General features: G+C 51.3%; 1 protein-coding gene across 1 annotated transcript in view; it reads right to left on the bottom strand.

Moving 5' to 3' along the window:
• Window positions 1–12226: 12226 nt before the first annotated feature.
• TRPC7 (transient receptor potential cation channel subfamily C member 7) overlaps window positions 12227–17500 on the bottom strand; it is a 120991-nt gene continuing 115717 nt past the window's right edge. Inside the window, exons 11-12 of the mRNA XM_081136069.1 lie at window positions 15001–15076; window positions 12227–13056 (exon numbers count right to left, since the gene is read on the bottom strand). Of these exons, the coding sequence (XP_080992195.1) occupies window positions 12887–13056; window positions 15001–15076 (246 nt within the window). The 3' untranslated portion in view covers window positions 12227–12886. The remainder of the gene's footprint in view (window positions 13057–15000; window positions 15077–17500) is intronic.

Here is a 17500-nt window from a genome sequence, read left to right as displayed (position 1 = left end):
ACCTCTTTCCCATTACATGGTTGCTGAGTGACACATGCTCCTTTCCCCACCAGTCTGTCTGCGGAGAGACCCGAGAGGCGAGACAAGGATGCCTTTCCTGCCACCACAGGGCTATTTGGCATCTGTTTAATGGAAACTTTGGAGACTCGGAGCATTAGAGCCCCACAATTTCATAAGCTGTGCTGTGATGGCCTCCAGTGCTTGGTGAAGCTATTTCTGTTTCTTCTGCACATGAGGGGATTTATTATTAAACTGCTTAGCATCACCAAGAGGCTAGGGTGAAGATCAAGGGTGAAATGTTGCTGTCTGAATGCTAGAGTGTGTTGCTGCTGGCTGCTTTCCCCTGTGTTGCAGGAGGTTGTGGAATGGCTTCCACTTCCTCTGTGAATACTGAGGATGTCCTGGCTTGCAGACCTTTCTTTTTAACCATTACCCCAGCAGTTTTCTTTTTGCTTTTGTTTTTCACTTTTTTTTTTCCCCTTAAGATTTTTTATTGATTTTTAGAGAGAGAGGAAGGGAGAGGAAGAGAGAAGCATCAATGTGAGAGTGAAATATTGATTGGCTGCCTCCTGCACACCCCCAACTGGGGATCGAGCCCACAGCCGGGAATGTGCCCTGACCAGGTATCAAACTGGCAACCTTTCGTTCTATGCACAGGATGATGCCCAACTGAGCCACACTGGCCAGGGCTGACTTTGTTTTTACACATGGCTTTGGCAACCACAGTGGTTGGCAAGTTAAGGTTGCATTTTAGAATTACCATTTTAGAACTCAGCAGCCAGCAGGCCACGCCCAGGCTCTGAAATGAAGAGGTTTTCCAAGTGGGAATGGGCAGTAGTAGGCTTGGCGAATGGTCAGCCAGAGCTCTTGAGGGGGTAGCAGTCTGGTTTTTGGAGTGGGATAACTGAAGAAAGGAAGGGTGTGAGGAAGAGGTGGTTCTAGAAGGAGAGTGTTCGCAATAGGGCTCCCCTCCTAGAAACCAGGCCTCCACCTCTGTCCCCTGATCCCCTGAGCCTGCAGTGTCTTACAGGATCAGATGGTAGGGTGCAGAGAGTCAATGATGTGGTTCACAGGGCTGCCTGGGGCTGGGGCTGGGAGTCTCTGGAGAGAGGTCTAGATGATGGTCCAGGCTACGTGTCACCCTGCCCATGGCCGAGGGCAGCACCAGCTAGAAAGACCTGATCTGAGTCACCAAGAAGCTCTGGGATTGGGAACCTGCAGGAAGGGGTGTGACCAGCTCCTGTCACCAGTACATTCTATTGGCTGCCTCTGGAGTGAGTTCTGAGCAGCCAGCGGGGAGCTGGCCCAGGATGGGGAGCTGCAGCAGGTGCAGGCTTGAGCTCTGCCTCCACACTCTGCTCCTGTATGGGCTCTCTGTTGGGCAGTTAGAGGCCTCACTTCCCAGAATCTCAGGGGATTAGTCCTGGGCCTGCGTGGACAGGCACCCTTCCCTACTTACCCTACCCCAAAGACCAGGTCAAGCCTGCAAACCAGGTCCTCTAAAAAATTCTGTACCTTTTTGATGAGGCCCCTGGCAGCTAGTCTGGGCCTCCTGAGACCCTGTCTTCATGGGCACAAATCCTGAAGTCACTTTCCACATCAACAGGAAGGTCGGATCAGAGAGTCATCCTTCTGACAATAACCCCTCCCCCCACCTATACTTAAAATATAGGAATGGACTTCCATGTTTACAAAAGTTGGGAACATATTCTGTTAAGAATAATTAGAAAATTATTCCTAAAAGATTATTCCTAACCCATAAACAAAAATTATATTTTCTTTTTCTCCCAAAGTTTAAACACAACAAAACCAACCAAAAAACACCTTGGTTTCTCTCCCATAAAACTCCTAGGGACCCCAATAATCTTAATTTTGGATAAGTCCCATTCTATAGCCAGTCACCCCTGCGCTAAACCTTCCCTTAGCTAGTGTCTGAGGGACAGCTCTCCTGTCTTTTCTAGTCCTTCTAGCACCTCTGCCATTGGGCAGCATCATCTTTGGGGGTGGAGGTGGGGCGTCATGGTGCGCTGTCCAGAGTCTTGGGCAGAGGGGACTCTACATGTGGAGTAGGGGCAGAGAGGGCCCCTTGACCAAAGCAGCAGCACATTGGTTATGAAAAAATCTGAGAGAATGTCCTTTTAGCTTTGTCACCTCTTGACAGGGAAGGAGGGACACATATGCCCAGGGCCTGATTCTTGAGGAAATGTGATTATTTTTAAAAAGTTTTCAGTGAGAGAACTGAAGCTGTCCTTTCAGTGGTATTTTAAAACCTAAATTGGAAAGTACGTTAGCAATGCCATTTTATGCTGAGGCAACAGAAATCCCAACTGCTCTTCCCCTGGGGTTTGGCTCCCAGGTCCAAGGTCAGGGTGTCTCCATCCTGGAAAGTTCTCCGGGGAGGCACATGTGGTACTGCTGGGGAAGGGGTGTCACCCACCCCTCCCCAAGGAGGCTGTGGGCTCTCTGCGGGATGGGAGAAGTGGGCTGGGTGATTCAAGATCCTCAGACCCCTCCTTAAGAAAGCCTTTCAGATGACACTCTCCCCCAGAAATGGCATTGAGTGGATTTTCTCAACATCTCAACTGGAACCAAATAGGGAAAACAGATGCTTGGGGGTGTAAAGGGCATTTTGAGATTTGACAGCCCACCATCTTGCACAGCCTGGACCTGGACTCGCCCACCCGGCAAGAAGGGCAGCGTTGGCACTCTTCTCCAAAGGTTGCTGCAGGCTGTGGGGCGGCTTCTCCAGGAACTGGGTCTTAGTTCCTTCTCACGGTTCCTCCTCTCCCAACTCCTTCAGAATCATGTGGGGAGCTTTTTAAATTCAGGTCTGGCCCCAATGGCAAAGATTCAAACCAAGGATTTGGAGCTGGGAGTGTACATGTATGTGTGTGTCTATGTGTATGCATCTGCATGAGTGTGTGTGAGTGACCAACCATTGACCAAGACAACCCCTGGGTTTCCCAACACCTGTGACCCTTCCTTGCAGGCTGATAACAGTCAGACTGCCCAATGTTAACTGCCTCCAGGAAGGAACATAAACTTAGCAAAGGAGTCAAATGATTGCTTTTTTAGTTTTAATGGTCTAGGCCTGGGTGTAAGGTTTGGAACAAGATATGAGTCAGGGCAGAGCTGTGGCTAGCATATATGGCACTTTTGGGTGAGTTATAAAAATGTGCCTTTCTCCTGTTGTACCCTTGCCCCTAAGCAGCGCCCATTTGGGCAGTGCACACACTGCTCAGCCTGCTGTGGCAGCCCTGAGTAAGGGCAAATTTTCCCACCCTGACATGAGAAGAGACCTCCCTGATCTCGAGGCAGTGTGGGGTGAGGGGTGAGGAGTGTTGGTGGGGAAACAAGGTGACCTTAGATTTGGAGGTTCCCTGAGAGGGGCTCTCTCTGCAATGGGAAGGATAACAGAAACCAGATAGTTTTGGGGATGAGGGTGCAGAGGGAAATAATAAATGCCTTTCTTGGATAGAGCCCTAGGGAAGCAGAACCCCTAAGTATGGATCGCTTCCCCAGCCCCACCGGCTGTGACGTGGTAGAATAATTCCCACAAGCTCACCTAAGTGTGCTTGGAAGTGCCCAGGGGCACAGGTGGCTTCCCCCAGCTCTAAAGTGTTTTGGGACAGAAGACAGGCTCCTGTGCCAGTGCTTCAAGAAGGACATGAAAGTGGCAAGGAGGCGTCTGTGGACATCTTTTGGATGGGAATGAGGGTCCACATTGCAGCAACCTGCAGGGCTGACCTTAGAGAGAACAGCAGGTGCTTGGTGGAAGCCTGTGCAGAAAGATGTCCACTCACACACCTTCAGCCAGCAGACGTTAGCACAGTGCCTGGAGACGTGCTGTGGGGACCCAGAGCTGAAACTTGGACCATTTCAGGGGAAAAGCTGGGGGTGGGGGGAAGAGGAGGGCTCCTCAGGGAGATTGACTAACGGAAAAATAATTTCACATTTCTTACCCACTTGAGTTTGTAGATTAAGAATGATACAAATATGCAAAGAAAACCACGACTAAATAATAATCTCTGTATGATGGGATGAAGGGAGATTTTCATTTTCTTTCTGAGTGCCAAGGTTTTTGAAAATTTCTCCAGTGACCATAGTTTACTTTTGTAATGATAATGATAATAACAATAATAACAGTATAAAAACAGCAAAAGTAATTTGCTTTTTTATGTCTCTTCCCTCGTTGGGGTCGTCAGTCCTTAAGTTCTTCCTCCATCATGCTTCCTTCGGACCCTGGAGCCCCTTCCTGCCCTGCTGGCCCGACACGTGCTGGAGCCATAGGCCTTGATTCACGATCACATGATGACAGCATCACCAGCACACTTTTAATCCTCTCTGCACCCACTTGAGAGGACAGCCAGGGTGGAACGCACACTCTCTTCACTTTTGGCTTTGTGAAGACGGTCTCTCCTCCGCCCCAGGTAGGAGGGTCTGAGCTGGGATCTGCTGAGCCAGAGTCCTGGGCCTTTCTACTCTCCAAGCTCCCAAAATAGCGCCCTTCCTCAGAATCTGCTTCTCTGGCCCTTAGAGCCCTTGTTCGGAGCCTCACTCTGAATCTTGAGGAGGAAAAGACCCACGCTCGGCAGAAAGGGCCATTTGGGAAGAAAGGGAAAGGACAAACCATCTGGGCCCCTTTAAGGAATCCCCACCTGGGAGGGGACAGGATGAAAATAGAACAGGAGGCAGGAAGGGGAGGCTTAGTGAGCTAGAGGGAGAAACATGCTGATTATTAAAGAGCACAATTACACAGCACATTTCCTCTGATACACATCGGAAGTGGCTCTGATTCTGTCACAAAGAGTAGGAAAGGGTGATTAAAAAAACAAATGGGTGGATCTCAAATATGAGGAAGCAGTCCTGTGTCTTTCCCCTCTCTGCCAGCTTGGAGATTTTCTCCCTGACATCTCTGTGGGCAGAACCTGTTTGAATGGGGCGGGGGGTGAAGGGTCCCCCTGCCCATTGTGGTCCAATGCCAGGACACCCAGGAAGCTTGCTGACCTCATTGTGACAGGTTATCTGCCTAAGGGCCCTGCTCTCTGACTCCAGGTGAGCCCTGAGACCCCAGGAGAGAGGGGGTGGGACCCCTGCCCATGCCTCGGTGCAAGAGTGACACTTCCTCACCTCCAAGAAACAGAAGACAAAATCCAAACCAGGCCATCCCTGGAGAATGCTGTTACCCAAACCCTTGTTAGTGTTTCCTGGCTGCTCGCTGGGTTTTTGCTTCATAATAATGCTGTTTAATAATGGATATGCAGCACAGGATAGAGTGGCATTGAACTGTTCACCTCTACTTTTTTTCTTGGTGCCTCCAATGCTTTCTTTATCTCCCATCTTTTCTATGTGTCCAAATCTTACACATCCTTCCAAAATGCAATCAGTCCTACCTCCCTGGTGAAGCCCAGAGAGCTAGCTAGAGCACTGGACCACGAGTCCCCAGTCCCTTTCCACCACCCACTAGGCAGATGACTTGAGCCAGGTGACTTCTGTGGCAATAGTGTTCAAATATGGTTAACCATCAGAGTCACTGGGGAGCACTATAAAATACAGATTCCTAGGTCCCAGTCTGTAGATATACATCATTAACAAGTGCCTAAGGGGACTCTGAGGCAGAGGGTCTGAGGACTGCCCTGAGAAATACCCTGCAAGGACCATCCCTTCTGCCCCAGGCTGCCTCCGATGGACCGGCTTCTACACTTGTCGTCCAGCCTAAGGGCATCCCGCCCATTCAGCCGTGTTCATTGGCACCCACTCTGCACCTAGTCCAGTTCACGGGGCTCAGGGACCCCGGGGCTGAACTTCAGGGAGGTCCCACTCAATGGGACCCCTGCACTACGGAAACTCTTTCTATGCTAAGGCGGTAATTAACCGTGCCTTGCCCACTTCACTGGGTTTTATTTATTTATTTGAAAAAAAAATTTTTTTTGGGGGGGGGTTGTTTTAATTAAATGAGATAAGGGATGTGAAAGTGCTCCGATAGCTGTCAGGTTGGAAATCTAAGGAAGTGTTATCATCGCCCATGATAACACTGCCTCGTGACGTCCTCCGTACTGTCCACCACTCATTAAAGATTTTACAAATCGACCTCACTATTCCCAGGCTCCCCTCCTTTCCCTCCAGTGAGGCTGCGAGCTCCTCGGGCCGGGGAGCGCACAGCGTCTTTTCAGTGCCTCGCACGCTGCAACCGGCTCCATTCAGCTTGTTCCACAAAGTGCTGCTTTCTGTAAGATGGCCGGAGCTGCTTCGCGGCTTTCTACTGACGCAGGGCTTCTTTCCAGGTGGAGCAGAGCTGACCGGGGCGTCTGGGAACCAAACACCCGCAGACTTGCGTTCCGGGGCACCGCTGACGGAGGCCCTCAGCTGGGTCGTTCCCCTGCGGTGAGTGCGGGACGCTCCTCTCCTAAGGTTAGGCTGAGGACGGCGAGAAAAGTTCCTGTTGAGTAATCGACTGCTTGGGCAATAGCGCCTCAAAACTGAGGGGCTTAAAATATTTTATTATTTCCTTTGATGCTGTGGTCCGCAGGCTTCAGCTGGGCGGCTTTCTGCTCCACGGCGCGGACTCACCCCTGCGGCGGCGCTCGGCTGGGAGCCGGGCTAGACCGGGAAGGGCCGGCGGCCTCCGCCCTGCAGCGCTTCTCCTGCGGCCTCTGCACGGTAGGTCCGGGCTTCACCGGGCATCCGTACAGCGCAGCCGCGGGCTTCGCTGAGGCCCAGCCCAGCGGCACGTGCTGTCCAGCCGTTGCTGGTGCTGTACTTGCTGACATCCCATTGGCTCACGCAAGTCACGTGACCACACTGAGCGCCCGTATGGGAGGAGGGGCAGGCGCGCGGGCGGTCGAAGCTGGAGGCGGCCATTTTCCTCTCTTGGGAAGGCGCTCAAACCCTTCACAGGGCGGGACAGCTGCCGTGCCACGTGCTTGTCTTCCCTTGCGCTCCGTCCGCTTGCCACCCGGGCCCACGTGCTGCCGCTCCTTGGCTCGGAGGCCTGCGGTGCGACGGGAGGTTACACGGACCCGGGCTCCTGTGCTCTGTGTCTGTGGTGGCTTCGCCCTGGGCAGCCACAGCCTGCGCGGAGGGGACTCGAGGCCTGGCCGGTGAGCATGCTGTTACTTTTCCTCTCCCTTCCCGCTGCCGTTGCGCGGCGCGGCCGCACAGCCGCTTCCTCCTACGCGTGGGCTCTGGGCTCGCTCCTGGGCAGGCCTCCGGAGAGGGGGCCACGTGGCTCCCAGGCTCCCTGAAGTGCAGCCACCAACCCCGTCGCCCTCCACATGTGCTTGGGTTGCCTCCGGGTCTTCGCCACCGGGTGGGCCCCTGTGAGAGCCTCCATGGGGCCGCGCCTCCTCCTCCCTTTTCTCGAAGTGCTGGGGTCTTGGGCCCAGATTCCATTCTCCCCCCTGAACCCCGTTCCTCCTCTCTGACCATGCGGTGGGAGCCGGCGCCGAGGCGCAGTGCGCTGCGGGCCTGGCACAGCTCGGGCCTCCAGCCCTGTGGGTGGACGCACACCTAGGTCCTGGGGGGTGACAGTCCTCTTGGTTTCCTCACACGCCTTGTCGCAGACTGTCGGCTCCGATTTGCAGCAGAGTACCCTTAGGTTTCCCCTCAGGCGGCATCTTTCCCGTCGTGTATGTGCAGTGGGAGGACAGAGGGAAGGTCTTCAGGAATCACAGAAATGGTATTTCTGCCCTTTGGGAGAAAAACTGAGAATCTGTGCAGAGTGACTGGAATACTGATCTGTGCCACCCTCTCGCTGCAGCCTCCGCACAAGGGAACCCGTCACCTTTGAGCTGGGGCTTGGGGACATAACGGCTCAGCAGTCCCGGGACACGGCAGACACGCCTGTGCATCCTGGCGGGGAAACGCCGCATGTCCGCGGCCTTCGCTGCAGTGCGGGAGACACATTCTGTGCATGCTGTTGGTGACAGGCAGCTACGATGCTGCGAGCGTCTTTACGTGAAGATGTGTCTTAATAAAACAACTTGGCGCTCAGAACTGTCCCCTTCAACAGGGCTTTGGGGGCTTCTAATTTCGTTCTGCGGATTGGGAAGGCACCAGAGGCTCTGTTTTGATGGAGTGTCTATCCTGTGATTGGTTGAGCTGAGCACAAAACCCGGGCTCTGGTCCAAGAATTATTTCCTCTCTCCGAGACTGACCCAGCTGAGGTTGGGGGTGGTCACTACTACCCCCAGCACCACTAGTCTGGAACTGAGTCAGTGGTACAGGTGCTGGTATTCATGTGATCTAGTGGTTTGTGTTCATGGAAAGTAGCAAAAGTCCCCGTAACCCAATAGAGTTGTATGTATGTAACTCAAATGGAACACAGCCCCCCCTTCCCTCTTCTTTTCTATGACTACACATCCTCTGGAGGTGTGTGGGGGGAGTGGCAACATTACCAGTGTTGGCTGTCCTGGGAGTGTCTGCATCTGCACTGAGACTCCTGAAAGTGACCATGGGAACTTTTACTGGAGTGTAAATTGCCTTCTTTTGCCTTCTGTTCCCCTAACGCACTACTGGGTGGGTGAGCCATTGGCCCGGGTGTGTTTGGGTCAGTGCCACAGGACCTGTGGGCCTCTTTGTCAGCTGGCACAACCGACACTGCATCCTCGTCGACACACTGCAGGCTCTGTTGGACCCAGTTATTTCAGACTCAGACACTTTTTAAGTGGATTGTAATTAAACGGCACTTGGCCCTGGCCTGGGCTGGGGGCACCCCTCCCTCTGCCTCGTGCCTCCTGGGATGCTCATGGGAGGGCGGTCGGGCCAGGAGATAGCCTTCCAGCTGTGGTCCCCATTTCTGTGGAGCACTTATCCCACGCAGACACGGCCAGGCTGCCATCACCTCCATCTCCTGCTCAGTCCAAGGGAAGTGTTTCTGGGTAAGGGAGAGAGCCCTGTGCTCCTCAAACATGCTTTCTCTCAAGCTTTTAGATTCTTCCCTCAATCCTCTCCCTTTTTTAGACTCAGGCTTTTGGGAACCCAAGCCCAGGTCACCTTTATTTTTTCCCTGTGTTTGTGTCATTCCTTCCCTGAGCAGAGGGCACAGGACATCCTATCGGCTAGACTGGGGTGAAGCGAAGGGAGAAATCCACACAGGGAGTTAGTGGGGTTTCTTTTGGAAGAGCCAGCACAGGCCAGGGAGCTTGCCATTTCTGCACACCCAGGTGAAGGGCTTTTCCTGCCTGGTTAACATTCCTGAGTTGATTTACACCCATGCATGTCTCCTGGAGTCCCTTCCCTCTGGCACCATCATCCTTCAAGGCATGAGGGGATGGGATAAACATAGAATGGGGCGTTGCCTCCCTGCCTCAGCGGATCAAAACTCCTAATTTCTGTCAGCCTCTGAGAGCCTCAGACTCTATATTTTACATAAGTCTTAATGAGCACTTTGAGGAGTGACAGGTGGTGGGGCCGCTTATTTTTAACCAGACACTGTGCTCCTGAGCAGGGCAAGGTGTCTCACCACCCCCTCCCTATGGGGGGTGGGGGCAACAGACATGAAGGTGTCTTGTAGCGGCCTTCCCAGGCCTGTGGCCCCTTGGAAGAGCCCTCACAGAGTTGTACCCACATTAGGCAACACAGCTCAGACTGTTGGCCAAATTTTGTCTTCTGGGCCTTACTGGGAGAGAGGGAGATACCCTGTGATGGGCAGAGGAGGCCGGCTGTGCTTTCCCAAGTGTGTGAGCACTTGTCCTTTAGGATAACTCTAGGGACTGATTAGGGGGTTTTGTACAGGAATTGTCACTGGGATTTGTGGAGACCTATTATGAGCCATCAGAAGGTGATAAGTTGCTAGAGAACTTGCTGCCTAACCACTGGTTACCGGGAGACCTGGACAGAGCTGCCACTCCTGAGTCCCTCAGCACTCCCAGCCGGGTCTGCGCCATAGTTGGCTGGCCTGTGGTGCGGGCAGAGTCTGAAGAAGCTCAGAAATAGCAAAGGGTGCCAGAGCCAGGCTCCTTCCATGCTGTGACTAGAGGTAAACAGGCCCATGTTTCCGCTGACCCTGCACTAAGCTGCAGCAGGGGTAACTTGTATTTCCTGCAGACTCACCAGAATTTCACAGCCTGATGGTGCCATTTGAAGGAATCTTAGAAAATTGGGGTCCAGCAGTGATTTATTGAGTGGGTACTCCTTGGCTCTGTGCCAGTGCACAGTGGGGATAAAATAGACCTGGGCCCCTCATAGAGCTCCCCAAGCAGTGGAGACAGATGTTACATGCGTACATTAGTTAGACCAAAGAAGGCGTGCAGAGTGCTGCAAGGGGATGGACCAGGTTTGGGCCCTTTCTCCTCCTGTTGTCTGCCCTCTACCCCCTCCCAGACTCCAGTCCTCACTTTCCTGTTTTCTCCAAGAACTGCTTCCCCTGCCTGGCTAACTCAACAGAAGCCAAGGAGCTGGGGGGGAAGTGAGGAAGGTTGTCAGTGCCTAGAAAATCTCTAAGCCTCCCCGCCCCTACTCCAGGCTGATAGCTGTGCCAGCCCTCAGTTCCAAGGCTGCTCTAACAGCTTTTGACAAAAGAGTGGCTCCTCTCCTCCCCCACATCCTTTTGGCAGCCACGAATCCATTCCTGGACTACCTTCACCTCCCAGACATGCCATCCAAAGCCTAATGGATAGTTTTTAATTACTTAGTGGGACTTGTTTTCCTTTATCTCCTTACAGGGTGAATTTGAGACTTAGGTGTGATAAAGAAAAGGCACCCTGGGATTTAAAAATGGGGTTGCCAGCTGCTTCTGGTCAAAGGCAGATAGGGAAATTGAATAATGCATCTTAGAAGTGTTTATTAGCATTCTGATAAAGACAAGTGAGGGATCTGAAAGGAAATGTCCCAGAAATGTTGGTAATTTGTCCCTGGGATAAATCAATTGCTCTTCCTACAGAGCATGCCAGCCTCTCTGTTCAGAGCCAGGCTTTAAAAGGAGCCCTGCTGGAAGCATGTGTGTCATCCCCTGTATTTGGCAAGGGGCTCAGTAAATATCCCCCGAATGAATTCAGCCCTCACCTGCAGGCTTTGGGGGCCATGGAGGAGTATCTGAGCAAAGCCAGGTATTCTCTCCAGACTCTTCACCACCACAAAGACAAGCACACAGTCTGATGGGCACCTTCGGATTTGCAGGTCCATTGAAATTCACCCATGAACCTTCACGAGCATCCCAGAAGCAGAATTTACCTCTGCAGAGCTCCCTGAACACACACTATGCCCCAGGACCCCTCTGATGCCTCTGTTTATTTCATGTTTGAGGACATGGTGGTGCCAGGAGGGCCCAGGTATGGAGCCACATTTTAGGGCATCTTCTCCAGTCACCAGGGACCCAACAAATGTGGGCTCCCTCCCCCTCCTGAAATTGGGAAGATTTGGCAGAACTGGGTCTATAGTCCTCCTGGCAGCAATTGGCTGGGATGAGTGTCATTGGCCCGCTTTGGGAGGGCACAGCCGTCTAGTTTGTCATGGCCGCTCCCCACCCCCAGTGCTGGGACTACCTTCAGTTCTGTTCATTGCCCCATTTGATCTGCTTTTAGAGCACAGTTAAGTAAAAACTTTTCATCTCTGAAGATACACTGTATGTCACAAAACACCCCCCAACATATGCATACATAAAACATGTATTTTGTCCTTCCAGGGTATTTGCAAGGCATCTGAATTTGTGACCTTGATCAGGGTTGCTGTGAGGGTTCGGTGAACTGATGCATGCAGAGCTGTCAGCACTGCTTGGTACTCAGCAAGTGCTCACTCAATACATCCAGCTAGTGTTACTGGTAACTGTTTCCTTGGGGCTTGTGGGCTAGTGGGCTCTCCTGGGTTCCACTGGCAGCACCATCGTGCTTTGAATGGGTGTTGCTTGGGACTGGGGCGCCCTCTGGTGGCCACTCTTCCCACTCACACCTAGGCTCCTTCAGAAAGATTTTTGATTCCTTTTCAGCTGGCACTCTGCCCCTCCCACGCAGAGGGGGAGTGGGCGAGAGGTGGGGCCTGAGAAAACATTTTGCTCCCCTCACCATTTCCTTTTTCTCTTTCCTGATGTTGGTGAGGTGGGGTCACTAGGTCTGGGGATAGGAGGAGGGGCTTGGAGGTGGGGATCCTGGCTACATGACCCTGGGTGGGGGGGGGTTGGTGTCTTCCCTCCTCACACCTGCCCTGTTTTCTTCCCAGTGAACCACTGGTCCTTGGGCTCCCAAGTCCACCTCCAGACAGGGCACAGGGCAGCACATTCACAGAGGTTCCCAGGCTATTATGAGGTAATTTTATTTTCATTTTAGGTAAAAATAGTAAATACAAGATAATCTTAATAAAGGTAAAAATACATCATTTGGATTTTGAACAGTGCTACCTACAGTACAATTTTTGATTTAGGATTTTTAAATTTTTTTTTATAAAGAAATAGAACTATTTTGCTATTAGGCTATCTGTGTTCTCATCTGGCACTTAAGAATAGATCACAGGTCACCTCCCGGTTCTGTTTGGATGTGTGTGGGTGGCAGGGAGGGGGTGAGAAGGGGCACATGGGATGAGGTGGTTTGTCTTCCCAGGACACAGACAGAGCTGCGTTCCATGTGCAGGGGGAAGGTGTGTGTGCATCCCAGAAGGCCTTTTCCTACACTGGCCACTGGACATATGTCACTGAGGCTGGACTGAAGGTCTCACATGTGTGAGTGTAGGGGCACTTTCTCCCCTCCTGTGGTTGTGTTTTTCACCCAACAGCCTAGATTCACAACAGTTCTGGATCCAGGCAGGCCACTGAGCTACAGATATCAGCAAGACTGCTCAGGATGGAGCCAGTGGTCAGAGGAGGGGGCTTGGGACCCCTGGCCACCAAAGTTGGTGGCCAGGGCATTCAGCCTGGCCTTGGAATGCTGGTAGAAATCACAGATGCCCCTGTGAGCTGCTAAATGTCTTTACCCTTGTTCACCCTCAGGTGCTCTTTGTTTAAATTCTTTCCAAATTTCTCACTGAGCTGTTGGATCAGGTCTGCCAGCTCACCAGTAGCTTGTGATTTCTCTTCTAGAAGCTCATAGCGCAGGCTGGAGATATCTTGCTTGATTTCCTTCAGTTCACCTGCAAGGACAGGTAAGATTTTGGTGAGTGTGAGCAGGCAGGAGGGGCTCATGCCACATGCATTCAGGGCATGTGCCCTTCCAGCAGAATCCCAGGTTGCTGGTCTAGCCCACCTGGGGTGTTGGTGAAGGGACAGAAGCTTCGTTTGGACCCAAGTCCCACCCAGCTGCTACCACTGAAAGACACACTCATCCATTTGAGACCCTCCTCCTCCCATTGCTGGTTAAGCTCTCTGGTAAGGGTTTGAGGTAGATGGAGGAGTCAAGATCAGGGTTGTGAATTGCTAGCACCTATTTCATATCATGATTGTTAGGATATTGGTCTTAGAGTCAATAAAGGCAGATTTCAAGACTCTGAGGAGCACCCTTATTAACTGGAACCCTTGTTTTCATGATGCACTCTGTATTCTGTCATTATTTGCAGAGGGGAGAAACTCGGCATGGTTGACTGGGTCTTGCAGTGGGTGGCCTTGCAGGAACTGGGCTCATCTAGACAATGCAAGCAGCACCGTGTAATGCACCATGTAACGCACTGTGTAATGGAAGCCCTACAACAGGCCTTTCTTCTGTAGCAAGGGACTACCAGGTGGATACTTACACTTATTTCCCCAGTGAACCACATGGTTAGAAATCCACATGGGCCTGGGCTGTGGGAACCATTTTATTAACCACAAATTGGAGTCAGAAGGTTCTTTCCTGATATTATAGACACTGGGCTTGATTCAACTGGGAGTCAGTGCCTAGGGACACATTATTCAATCTGATTTCTAGGTGTGCCTTACATAGAGGTGTGAAAGGTACAGTTTGGTCAGTTTTGACATCCCTCAAAGCTCATTGGGAGCTTCACTGAGCCCTGGTTTCATGGTGTAATTCCAGTGGCATGAACCCTGGGCAGCCCCACCTTCTATAATCAGGTACCTTCCTCTCAGTCACAATTACACACTGCTCGAGGCAGCTGGCCTGACACCTGGCAGTTTTATGTTTGAGACTGAAAAGTAGGGCTGGGTAGAAGGGCTGCTACTCAGTCCCTAGACAGCGTCAGCCCAGAGGGGAAGCTTTAGGGTGAAGCAGAGGGTCACTGATAATGACCACGCTCTTCCTGTAGGCTCCTGAGGCTCAAGCAAGGGGAGAATAGTGCCTTTTTTTCAAGGAGGAGGTTGTTTCATTAGGTCTGGATGTGCCTTTTTAACAAGTGACTCTGAGGCAGGGTTGAGAAACACTGAGGTTGTCAGATTCTGAGAGCCTGGAAGTGAGACAGGTCGGAGCCCTTTGGATCGAGGTGGTAGCAGAATTGGAAAGAGGTGTGGTTGACCGATCTCTGCATGTGTGCCACGGAAGGAGGAATTCTGGGCCATCCCTGACCTCAGTGTCCATGAGGCTGACTCAAGGTAGCCACCACTGCAGTAGGCAGAATAATTACCCTGCCCCCCCAAAGATGTCCCTGGTGTCCCGTCTATATTATGTGGTAAAAGGGAACTACAGTTGCAAATGGAATTAGGGTTGCTAATCAGCTGACCTTAAATAGGGAGATGATTTTGGTTTATCCAGTCTAATCACAAGTCCTTCAGAGTGGAAGAGAAAAGTGGAGGAGTTGGTCAGAGAGATGTGATGACAGAAGGGACATGAGGGGTGGCTGGCAACATGAGAAGGGGATGGTGCCCTGGTGCTGGTTCTGAGGTGAGTGGCTCCATGCTACAGGCAGACTGGAGGGTGACTTCTGTGTTAGAGCAAAGGGCTACTCCAGCTGACAACCAGCAAGGGACTAGAGATCTTAGTCTTACAGATGCATGGAACTGCGTTCTGCCAATATCTAAGCGAGCATGGAGACTGAGCCTCCCAGGGCCTCTGGACAGGAGCACAGCCCTGCTGACAACACCATAATTGTAGTCTTGTGAGACTATGCCAAACTCCCGCCGACCTTCAGGAAACTGATCCAATCTCTTACCTTCATTGACTTCATCATTTTCTCTGTCTACCTGGGCCTTCAGGACATATCTTTTTATGAGCCGTTTCATGATTTTCTGAAATGTGAGCACAAGGAAGGCATTAGATAGGCCTGGCTGAACACAGAGGCGGACTGCACTGTGTGTGCATGACTCCTCCCTCCCACAGAGCCCAGGCAGCTGCTGGGAGTTCTCCTATGCCTGGTGCCCTGCCTCTTGGAGGAGCCTGGGCCAGTCCTTCTGTTTAATCCCTCCACCCAGGATTTAGTACTGCCTGACCCTGGGATGGAAGAACAGGACATTTTCAGTGGCAGGAGGGTGAGCCAAGGAAAGAGAGAATCGTCTAAGACTCTGCTCTAGGGTCTAAGGCCTGACCCAACCCTGCCCTTCTCTGTGATCTCAGCCTGTTATGTCCTCTTCTTAGGGCTTCATCTCTGAAACACTGTTTTAGTTCAAACAACTGATGCAATTAGGAGGGAATACTAAGTCTGAGCAGCCAGCCTGGTGGATCTGCATCCCTTTGAGATACTGGGCGTGAGCCAAGATACACTTAGTACAGAGTGAGGACCAGGGTTGCAGACAAGCCCACCCTACCTTGGAAAATCTCTACCAGAGGCAGAACAGATACAGCTGGGCCTCGGGAAGTTTGCCAAGGCACCACTTCGCTGAAACCCCACATGCCTGACCCTCCATCCCTAGTCATGCTGGAGGGAAAGGGTTTTTGGCCTGCAGATTCATTTAATATGCAGACACTGAATTCTTTAAGCAAATGAGGCATGAACAAATAGGAGACACCAAAAATTGAGCCAAGTGTAAGAAAGACTGCAGGGGGTGAACTTTGGATTTTGCCAGCTAGTTGTTCCAGGGTTCTTGTGAAATCACAGGATTTAAAAGTATTCTGGTAGCTAAGACTTTTGAATCTTGCAAGAAATGAGCAGCCAGGCAGAGAGGGAGGGATTCCCTGCTCCTTGGTCATCCCTTCCTGTGACCCGCTTACCTGCTCACACCTGAGGACTGAGGGGACAGAGGAGCATTTTCTACACTGAAGGGACCTGAATTCTGTCCCTAGCTTAGCTGTGGGATGTCAAGCAGGTTGTTAAGTTCTCTCTGACTACATGGGCTCAGGAAAAGCTTCTTGCAAGTAAAAGACATGAACTGTCGTGATGCAAAGAACTGGAGGATTTAACTCATTATCATCAAACAGTGGTTCTCTCAGGGCCTTTAATGGTGATGACCTTGCTGAGGATGTGTTTCCTGGCCTTGTGATTCTAAGACTTCAAGTGGACCTGGCAAAGGCTCTCTATGGTGAGGTCTGTCTCTCCACTTAGACCAGCACTGCCCTTCCTTGGCCCTTAGTGGGCTGCTGGTCCACTTACTCGGTGCTTTGAATTGTGATCTGACTTCAGGCCAAGTAGTTAATTAGCCAGTTCCCTTCCTGCTGCCCCTTCTCAGAGAGGCCTGAGTCTTGTTATGTTAGTGGTTAGTGTTAGGTGTCTCATTGATATTTTCCTGGTCATTGAGGCAGGTTACCTAAGTTACAAGAACAAATGCCTTTCCATGGGGCTCATTAATGCTCTTTTTACTTTGAATTGAAGAAACAAAACAAAACTTTACCTAAAACCAGTCTCATGGGGAAAAAACAAACACGAACAAACAATGCAGATACCAACCATCTAGCATCCTTACTGAGTAGGTATTCAGAAGTAGTCTCCCCCTGCAAACTTTCAGGCCGATGCAACTTAAGGGGATCTAGTTAGTTTGTTGCCTTTCAAGAAAAATGACAAGAATTAAGGGAGAACATGTGACCACCTGTCAGTTGCTTACAGACTTTGTTTCCTGATGGGGACCTAGCTTCCCCTCTGGCATGTGCATATTAGACAACTTGGGATCTGCAGGAGCAAGATAAGATGCCAGTCTTATCCCCAGGAAGTCTGAAATGATTAGAAAGTGCCCCAAAGCTCTTTTCTTCCAGAAAAGATGGACATCAAAAGCCTCCCATCCTTCACTGCATGGAGGAAAGTGTGTTCCTTTGTGATGAGTTTGTGCTATTGCCATGCTAGCTTCCATAGAGGCCTTTCACTTCAAGGAAATGATAAACTTGCCCCAAGTTTACATGTCTTCATTGGTGGCACCTCGGCCCACCTCCTCCAGGCATTTAGCAAGAGCTAGAGATGAGTATATTTAGTGACATGACTCAGGCAAAAGAACCAATACTGAGATGCACAGTGGGTAAGAATGGTTGTGACTCTGAGACCTAAATCCAGGGAAGAAGGCACACAGTTCCCCTTGCCCACACTCCAAGGGGCGATGGTATCTGGCTGCTGTTGGTGAAGGGAAAATAGACAACCCTCTCTATGCAGCCAAGGCAGCTGAAGACATAGATGAGGAAGAGAACCCATGTGACATGTCGAAAATGGCAAACAGTAGAATCCTGAGAGAAGCAATATTTTCACCTAGGAAAACAGAAATTGAGGAACATTTGGAATAGAGTGAACAGAATGG

This window comes from Miniopterus schreibersii (assembly GCF_964146895.1).
Source record: "Miniopterus schreibersii genome assembly, chromosome: 4".
NCBI classification, from domain to species: Eukaryota; Metazoa; Chordata; class Mammalia; order Chiroptera; family Miniopteridae; genus Miniopterus; species Miniopterus schreibersii.
The sequence above is the reverse complement of the archived record's forward strand: the minus strand, read 5'-3'. Positions and strand labels throughout refer to the sequence as shown.